At 38.8% G+C, this 10,315-nt stretch overlaps 1 protein-coding gene across 1 annotated transcript; it reads left to right on the forward strand.

Annotated features, from left to right (window-relative positions):
• The first annotated feature begins 456 nt into the window (after positions 1-456).
• Positions 457-3,735, forward strand: LOC145774736 (ribosome biogenesis protein bop1-A-like). The gene has a single exon (XM_082586034.1). It carries the CDS (start codon positions 490-492, stop codon positions 2,785-2,787), a length of 2,298 nt encoding a protein of 765 aa, XP_082442160.1. The 5' UTR covers positions 457-489; the 3' UTR covers positions 2,788-3,735.
• The last annotated feature ends 6,580 nt before the right edge of the window (positions 3,736-10,315 follow it).

Raw genomic sequence — 10,315 nt, forward strand, 5'->3', positions numbered from 1 at the left:
TGTTACTTTTTCTTTTGTTGAGGGTGGCTGCTCGACTAGAAGACCTTCCAGGTCACTTCGCAGCCACCCGTTGCAGTATCCACACATAATGCATTTTACGTTATCGTTTGTTTTATCCGATTTTGTTGAATATGTGTGTTTATACTCGCAACAAATAAAATGTCAATCAATCAATCAGTTACCGATATTAATGCTCAAAGTGAAAGCATTAACAAAATTTAAAAAAGAAAAAGAAAATTGTTTTTTTGGCCTTTTACTCCAAAGTGTAAAAATGCACTTACAACTTTTTTGTTTTTGTCCGTTGATATGTCAAATACAAATTATTATTATAGAATACGTAGTGACTTCTGACATCAAGTGAAAAACAATTTCAAATTTGAGTTTAGCTGTAAAAGGTTTCTTGATTTCATAAAGTTTTTATGTGTATATATATATATACTGTATTTTCAGATTTTTTTCAGTAAGTTGCTTGTTATTGGAACATTCAATATGACTGGAAAAAAGAGATCAGTTGATGATATGCAGAAATCTAACAATATATCGTCGGATATGTTGTTTCATGACAAATCTCTTGATCTTGATGACTTTGAAGACGAAGAAAGTGTCAATGACTCACCACATAGTTCGGAACCCGATAATGATAACGATGACTTGTCTGATTTTGAATGGCAGGAACCTATTGTTAATGACTCCGAAACTGAAGATGGTATCTCCGATCTTGGCAAAAGTTCTTACTTAAATGTTACAAACAACGAAAAGTCTAGCAACTTTGAAACAGCCAACGAGAGTGTGTCAAGATTTAAACAGTATCGAAGCACAATCCGTTATGCTGAGAGTGATGATAGTTCTGATGAAGAGGATTTGCGCAATACAGTTGGTAATATCCCAATGAAATGGTATGAAGATTTTCCACATATTGGTTACAATTTGGATGGCAAGCCCATATTGAAACCAATTCGAAATCAAGACGAACTTGATAAATTTCTTGATAAGATGGAAAATCCCGATTATTGGCGGACTATATATGATAAAACCACAGACAGAAATCATGTTCTTACTGAAGATGAAATACAGCTTATCAACCGAGTGAAAAGTGGAAAGTTTTTTGATGCCAATTATGACCCTCATGAACCTTACATAGATTTTTTTACTCATGAAAAAATGATCCATCCTGTAAATAATTTTCCAGAACATAAAAGGAGTTTTGTTCCTTCTATCCTTGAAAAGCGCAAAGTGGGAAAGCTAGTACATGCCATAAAAATGGGATGGTTAAAACCTCGGAAGCCAAAACCAGAGTTTGAAGAGAAAAACTTCTATGATTTGTGGTCTGATGTGAAAGATGATCCCAAAACGCACAGAGAGTTAGCAAGACAAAAAATGCACATTCCTGCCCCAAAAATGACTTTGCCTGGTCATTCAGCTTCGTATAACCCAGCTCCAGAATATCTTCCAAATGAGGAAGAGATAAAAGAATGGAAGGAAAATGATCCTGAAGATCGAAAGGAAGATTTTATTCCCACTAAATTTGATTGCTTAAGAAAGGTACCCCAGTACCCCAACTTTATTAAAGAGCGGTTTTCCAGATGTTTGGATCTGTATTTATGTCCACGCCAGCGACGTATGAAAATTAATATTGATCCAGAAGACTTGATACCAAAACTTCCAAAACCAAGTGATTTGAAACCATTCCCAACCTTTCAAACTCTTTGTTATCGTGGACATAAGGAAATGGTTCTAACTATATCTGTTGATGTTTCTGGTCAATGGTTAGCATCAGGATCAAAGGATGGTGTCGTCAGGGTTTGGGAGGTTGCCACAGCTCGATGCGTCCGTGAAATCGTAAGCTTATCGAAGACAAATCCGATTAGATCCTTGGCTTGGTGTCCCAATGCTAGTGTTTGCCTCCTGGCTGTTGCAGTTGGAAATACTGTGGTGATTGTCAACCCATCTGTGGGTGACCGGGTAGTGTATCACTCCACCGATAAACTGATTGAGTCTTTTGATCAAATAGAAACTACTGAAGGAGGAGAAGAAGAAGAAGATGGTGAAAAACGAAGAGGAAAGAGCAATGCATTCATAGACAAGTGGAAAATTCTGTCAAGTGGTGAGAAGTTTTACGATGGCCAACGCATCATCATAACACATCCAAAGGATGTTGGAAAGGTGACATGGCATTCCAAGGGAGATTATTTTGCTGCTGCGGTCCCTGAAAATGGCAATTCTCAAGTTTTTCTGCATCAATTGACGAGATTGAGGTCACAGAATCCGTTTAGTAAATGCAAAGGTGACGTTCAGGCGATCTTGTTTCATCCTATTCGGCCATTTTTCTTTGTGGCCACCAAGAAGTATGTGCGTGTGTACAATTTAACAAAACGAGAGTTGACGAAAAAAATGACTGCAAGTGCCAATTGGATATCTTCCATAGCGGTTCATCCTGGGGGTGACAATTTAGTTGTAGGTGCTTACAACTCACGTTTATCTTGGCTTGACATGGATTTGTCAACAAAGCCTTACCAGACGATGGTTTATCATAGAAAAGCCGTTCGCGCTTGCTGCTTCCACAGGAAATATCCGCTTTTTGCTTCTGCTGGTGATGACTGCTCCATTGTTGTCAGCCACGGAATGGTTTATAGCGATCTTCTTCAGAACGCTTTGATTGTTCCAGTAAAGGTTTTAAAGGGCCATCAAGCAGAGGGCATTTTTGGAATCATGGACCTTTGCTTTCACCCACATCAGCCGTGGGTGTTTTCTGCTGGCGCTGATCACACAATCAGGTTATACACGTAACTTGACTTCTTATTAGCTTTGCCAGCTTTCGTAGTTATACCAGGGTTTGAAAGCATGAAACAATGTTTCATTGAAACATGTCTGGGATCTATCTACTAAAATAAATTGACTCACTGGAGGGTAATTAAAATTCATGTGACAATCATGAAGTACTGTACGGCACTAATCATCATGTCCTTATGTGGCAGTTTCCCAAGTAATGCACTCTACAAAATGGATGCTGTGATGCGATTGTTGTACAGTATGTTATTAAATTTGCAGATTGTGTAGCCTATAATTAAACGTCTTCTCTGAGCTGGGTAAATATAATATATCAAGTTTTCCTTAGTGTACTACAAAACATACCCTCGCTTGAATGTCTGATCATCTGGCCTGAATTTTGGATTTCCTTTTGGACTTAACCATAATGTTGCTCTGACTGTTGCACTACTCTTTTCTGTACTCGTGGTGGTTCAGGTATATTGCCCAACCTAATCATAGTTTTATTGTGGAACTTTACGGTCTGCGCCAATTCAATAATCTGAAACTTGGACACATAAAATGCAGTCAGCTGATTGCCAATAGCAAACATTATTATTTTGACTGAAAACAAAAATCTCCGACTGGATTGCGTTGTCGTTTTGTCACACCCTGTGAATTATATGCTGTCATTCTGAACAAAACAACGTTATGCACAAATAGGGTCGTGAATAATATTGGTATGGTATTTTTCATTGCAATTACTATCTGACGTTTAAAAATACAGTGAATATGGTCAGTGGTCACACAAATATACTGCGTGATGGTGGTTGTCAATATTGTTGTCTTGTTACATTTGTCTGAAAAGCATTCATAGTATTTTCAACATAAGTAATATTTCCCCTTTGAAAACAACTTTTTTTGTGGCAATACAGTATATATGTACTCCTACTTACAGTACAAACAACCGATTGCTCACTGGAATTTTTAAAGCCGTTGACTATTTCATAAATATCAAGAATCACGTATTCACGTTTTGTCTTTCAATTAATCACAAGGAAATTTCACACTCAATTTCGAAAATATGCTTGGTTGACTTTTCAAATAAAAGTTAACCCCGTTAGCTCAGTGGTTACGCGCCCGGCTCAAGATCACCCCGCGCTGGTTCGACTGTCGGGGTGTGCACTTGAGCAACTCATCATAGGGACTGCTCTCCATTCAGCGGCACCTAGTGAATGGAATGATTACCCGGCAACAACAATCGGAAAACTTCTCTTTGCCAACTTCGGTAACCGGCCCTGCGTCAAGAGCCTCTACAAGTATGCGAAACTACCAGGAATAACCTATCAAGGCTTTGTCAGTCCGAGGATAAACATTCAAAACCAACCAAGTTAAACCGAATGTAAAACAATCGACCACAAACACGAGCATATTGTGAACGACCTCCAGTTGCAATATATAGCGGGTTAGCCACTATGTGTAGTGGGCCACGACCCAAATTTTGATTGTAAGACCTTTTACCGTGGGTCACGTAATAATTTACCATAAATATAATCATCGCATCTGCGTAATTGTTTTCTATAGTTTAAAGAACATGAATTGTTGCTCAATATACCATCAGTGTAAAATAGCCATTGTTGCTCTAAACTTTTTATGTTTGTCGGTGCTTCTGCGACATGAGAGCTCGAGACCGCTGCTTTATACCCAAAGTAGGCCAGAGCAGACAAATTTTCCACTTTTTTGATATTGTATACTCTGCGTTTCTTTTTCGTCTTACCTTGTTTGTTGCGTCCTAGGCAGTTTCTTAGGTACACACCACAAAAATTCGCCTTATATAATTTCGCATAACATAAACAAGTTGGCGGTTTTCTAATATCGCGTGACAGCATTCACCTTTTTACATGTTTCCTCATTTTACTTTTTGGTCGACTTGTTGGAGTGACTCCGGTAAGTTGGCCCACTGTAAATAATTTTTTAAATACAATAGTTAGGCTATTGTGGCGTATCATACGCATACCGACAAAATGCTGCTGAAACTACCTTATCACCAGGTTGGGAGGTTCTAGCAAGCAATATAAACATGTGAGCACAATTTTTGTATGAAAAATTGTGATTTTTAAAATTTTTGGATTTTAGAATTTTTTAGATGTCGTGTGAGTTTTTTTCTTACTATATAAGAAAGGTTATTATTTAGTGAGTGCAACGCTAGGGTAGTTATTAAGGCTCACTTTGCCGGTGAAGTCTTTGTTAGAAGCTCGATAGTTTGACATAAATTTTAGTTTTTACAATATGGCTGCCATGCAGGGAAGTTGGCCCTTTTCGTGGGTGGGTGCGTTGGCCAGCATGTAAACTTACCTTCATGAGGTATTATATACAATGATAATGAACTAACTAATACGATGACTTATTTTTTCAAGATTGAAGTATCAAGTATCCAAAGTAAGTAAATCGCGGCGTTACATCAGCATTAAGCGATCAATCAGTCACTTTCTAACATCGTTTTTATGCCACAGATTGCGACAACTTATTCCTAACCCATATTGTAATAATAGAATGATGGTAGGCCTAAGTAATTAGATCAAGAAAACCAATCGCGGAAATATGTCTGGCATGTTTATTTGGTGTAGGCATGTAAAAAAAAGTTTACTGAGGCAAAATACTGCATTATAATAGTAGGCTAGATTATATTATAAACCATACCGGGACATGAATGCATACAATGTATGCCGGTATAAAACCAAGCAATAATTAGAAAGAAAGCAAAATTGTGGAGAAAATGAGCTTTTTCACTGCCTGTTATACCGTGAGATGGACACGTGGCCAACTTACCTTCCATGGTGGGCCAAATTACTTGCACAGGCGGGCAAAACAGTCTATTGGAAAACTTGAAAAATTACATAGGCTACCTAAAAAGGTAGGTTTGATGTAGGGACAGTAGATACCGGGATGCGTAACTACATCCGCTTTTTCGTTCATCCGCAACATTAGAAGGGTATTTTTTTTATTTATTTACAAAATAATGCATTTTTTATGGGTTATATAAAAAGAGTGAAGTTGGTTTTGAAGTAATTTAAACTATTTAGTTGAAAGCAAGCCAGCAGCAAAGCGTGAAAAAAATGTCAAATTGGCAATTTACTCTTCTAATGTTGGCGGAACAACGGAGTTGCGCGTCCCGGTATCTACTGTCCCTAGTTTGATGCAAGAATATGTCCACTTCTAGAGTGATAAATTCTCCACTCTTCAATAGCATTCGCTTGACATACGTTTTGTTATTAGCTTACAAATTTCATTTTACATTTTGCTTGGCCAACTAACCCGAGTCTCCCCTACGTCGCAGAGAGCAATCTCCGTCATTTTTACGGCATTTCAACGTCTGCATATGTTGCATCAATGCAAAAAAGATTTATTTTGTTGTCTTGGGTGTGATTTAAAAGCTAATGAAGGCTTGGCACTCCTCACATGCGTTTATAATAATGCGTTTGAACAGTCCCTTACGATAAAAAATAAAAATAAACGTGAGGTTAATGCGTACGTTGGCCAACACGATATCTCCAATGGTTAAGCGCCCGACTTTGCACAAAGAAACACCAATATCAAGTAGCGCTGGTTCGGCTCTCGGGATGTGTGCTTAAGCACGCATTTTAAAGACTGTTCTCCGTTCAACGGCACCCAGTGGATGGAATATTTCAAACAACACGTAATAATTTATTTTACGCCTGTAGGGTGCAAAGTAGCATCAATTAAAAGTTTCCATAATTGACGATTTTCTGCCAACTGTCGTAGTTCTTCCGGGCTTTGCTCTGTGTGCAATCGAATCCTTCGCATGAAAGTTTGTGCTGGTTTTCCTTTTTTTGCCTTGGATCAGTTTTGTTAGTAGCAGAGTTTCATTGTAAACTGAGTTTATTTAATTTGTAAAATCAACTAATACCGAAAGTCTGAGACGGTAAGCTTTAGGTTATATGCATTTACGAAATGATTCATTTTGTTTTTCGTCATTAACGCGCCTGGAACGAAAAAGATACTAGTAACTACAATAGTCGATATAAGCCTACCAAAACATTAAAGGAAGTGTTTCCCCTTCTTGTGGAGCTTGCTGCTTAAAAGTAGCTTTTAGGTTTTCCAGAGAGGTAAAATTATAATATTAATTTTTTCTACAGTGTCATTATAGTCAAAATTGTTGAAATCTGCTTTTACTCATTTTATGCTATCTGCTGTGCTCGTAGAGTTTTACGATTACATTTCTGAAGATAACTTTGTAGAAAAAATGTGAAAGATTGATTTTAGTGAATTTTCTTGCGAATATGAGAACAAACTGGGCCTGATACCAATGAGGTTGTGGTGCCCAATTCAAGAAACTTAGGCTATAAAAGGAAACGCACACACTATATCCAAAGAATGCGCCGTGTTTTCTTCAAACTACCGAGTCCAAAAGTAGGCTACCCTCTGTCATCGCTACTGTTCACAATTGTAAGACCACTTGGAAGCAACAAATAGACATATTGTCGGCAGACGTCATTTCAGCAATCGTAAAGACGTTCCCGTAGCCGACTAACACATTAGGCCCTACTTTGTTCAAGACAAGAAAGCCCAAGCAAAAAAAGCATAATACGATTGCAGGCATCGAGGTTACCTTTCTGTCCAATTGCTTTTTCTAAACACATGGCCAAACCAAATCCCTTTTATGATTGTGTCTGGTCACAGCGGTAAACCATAATCTCTTCGTGAGAAAATTATAACATAAAGTTCCCGGAACCGTTCGTCTGTATGTAATGACCGAAAAGAAACACTCTTCCGAAAACGTCTATTCGAGAATTGTATTTCTGTAAATATAGCCCAAGGCTGTCGAAATTGGGATGAAACGCCATACACCACTAAACTTGTCACTACAATGCAAATTACTTGGATAAAGACGGAAATTTTGTCCAGCTGGCAAGCACTAAGCAAACAGTTAACCGTAGCCTATCTGTCACTGCTTCCTTTTGGCGGCAAGAGTTACTGGCCGAGACCATCAGGTCTACGTCTCTCTTATTGCCAATTACTCCGTCGGCTTATATCAAATAACACTGGGAAAAAGTATGCCGTTGGTCAAAAGCCTTATCTATCACTTCAACCAATTTATTTCGCAAAATATATTTGTGATTGTGTATTTTAGGTAGAAAAGGTGATAATAGACTTGGTTTTAGACCTATTTTCGCCATTTCTTGGTCAAATTTTTCAGTTGACATTTTATTTTAAAAGTCTTCTTGCATTGAACACAGAATTTCATCAGTTTTGTTTTTCCGTTTCTATGCAAACAGTATTACATGCACTTTTTGCACTGCAAAGCAATTTGCGCAAATAGCGAATTACCTTCCTAATTATTGTCTGCCAGCAAAAAATGACTCATATTGCGTCAGAAACCGCCTCCCTACCCAGACAGCAAAATCGACGTTGAATCAATGTAAAAAGACGGATTTTGCTGCCTGGAATTTTAGCGCCGTCGCGTTAACACAAAATGAAACCGCACGCTAATAGTAAACTGTCAATCAAGCTATTGAATAAACCCGAAATTGTCCTGCATTTCATAACTGGCTGTGACAAAAGGTTTATTGTGAACTTCACAATTATCCGATACCAACATATTCGGGATTAAAATTTGGGGCAAGAAAAAAAGTAAAAGTCAAGAAATCTCAGGTTTCTAGCGTCACTGCTTCTATGTGAAATTACTGAATCAGCAGAGGGCGAGACCATAAGGTCTACGCCAGTAACAGATACGGATAAATATTCGACCACTTTTCAAGCAACAATTTTAAAAATGACGAGAATACATTGCAATATCTCAAACGCACGTAGGCAGCTACTGTGACGTAATAATGATAAGCAATGATAAGTTATTCAAGCACCTGTTCAAGTTTGGCTTACACTTGTTCTAGTAATTAAAGATTTAACGATGATGTAATGTTATGCTGCAGCTGCAATGTTTTACAGGTCTTGCAATCTGCTCATTTTTTAGAAATATTTCATTACGTAACACGCTAAGATTCAGTAGACCTGAACGGTTTTACATGACGTTTGATTTGGTGAACAATTGTCTGGAACAGTGTCTGTTCTAAGGAAGTTTTAGAAAATGTAGGCCAGCAATTTTGGTAGACAGGTGATTTTTTTTTACATCTATTGAGTTCCATTAAGGATAGGGGATTTCCTGACTACAAAGCAACAGGCCAGCGATTCTCCATCAAGTATCAGTTCAGCATTTTTTATTAAAAATACATGGAGAATCAACAGAGCCCTATTAATAATGGCATATGCATTTTGCTCTACTATTGTAGAGCATCATTAGTGCCTTATTCAAATAAAAAGGTGATTATTTTAATCATAGACAAATAAAACCTAACAACCAGACGGCATTTAACATAGACCTAATAAAGTAAAAATACTAAAAATTACAAAGTTTTCGGCCATACTCATGGACTGATATTCTTCATAAATTGAAATTACAGGCCTATATAATTATATACCGTACACAGATAGAATAAGTTAGATAAGAATGTAGGGACATCATAAATCTGATGGGCTACAAAATTAAAAATGAGGTATTTTCGCTAAAAGACCCAAGCGGTTATGGAGCGACTGTAAATACACCATAACTTTATTAGAAACTTTTTCACTTCTGTATTGTAAATGTTTTCGATCTTTACAACTCAATAATGTCCGTCTTTTTTTTTGAATTGAATAGATTTGTAGTTTTGTGGGGGAGGGTCGCTAGTCTTCACACACTTTGGTCGACGTTGCCAAAAAAAAAACATGCAAAAGTGGGAGCTCCCAAGGTGTTCAACTGTTTTATTTGCATCAACAGCGCACGGGTACAAAGGATTGACACGGCGAAAGAGCACAAACAAACATAGCCAGGTCGAAGACTTTCAGAAACCGGCCTGCCACACCCCGCGGCGGCGGGGAGCGGCGTGATTTAGGGGTGACGATGCACCCGGAGGGGTAAGTCCACCAGCTTAGGTCGCGGGGGCCAGGCTGGGAAGTCGAGGTACCTGTGGAGGGAGAGTGTGGATCGAAAACGTTACATGACCCGTCCACAAATTTAGAATGGCGGAGCGGGCCAGGGAGACAGGCTCTTTCTGCATAGCCCAGAAAGATGGCCTGCGACGGGCCGGGCGACCCGTCGCGTGTGGACGCTGGAACCGGCAGTAATTGACCGCCGGGCGGCGCCCACGTCTCCTTCACGCGACCTCGGCGCAGGTACTCGACTCTTAAACCCGGTCTGCCAGTAGGCAGAGCGGATAAAATTGGGGTCTACCACGAGAAAGAGAGTCAACTATTTAAGGATAATTTGGCTCTCGTGGCAGACGAAATTCAAATAAAAATGTGGAGCAGAGGCTCGATTAAACAATAGAAACAAAAAATATAGGTAGGAATGTAATACATACTCACTGGAGAAGAGTAAGCTTTGATTCGGCGAGCACGGATGTGCGCTGGCCAGACGTTGAGGCAGGTTCGCCCAGCTGGGTCGGGGAGGCTAGCGATCGAAACCAGAGGCACTGATAGGCTACATTACCAGGAAAAAGTAGAAAATTGTGGT

The sequence above is a fragment of the Aplidium turbinatum genome, chromosome 7, assembly GCF_918807975.1.
Source record: "Aplidium turbinatum chromosome 7, kaAplTurb1.1, whole genome shotgun sequence".
NCBI lineage: Eukaryota > Metazoa > Chordata > Ascidiacea > Aplousobranchia > Polyclinidae > Aplidium > Aplidium turbinatum.

What these genes read in the sequence shown, in the direction of transcription:
- LOC145774736 (XM_082586034.1), top strand. Translation starts at nt 490, where the DNA reads ATGACTGGAAAAAAGAGATCAGTTGATGATATGCAGAAATCTAACAAT.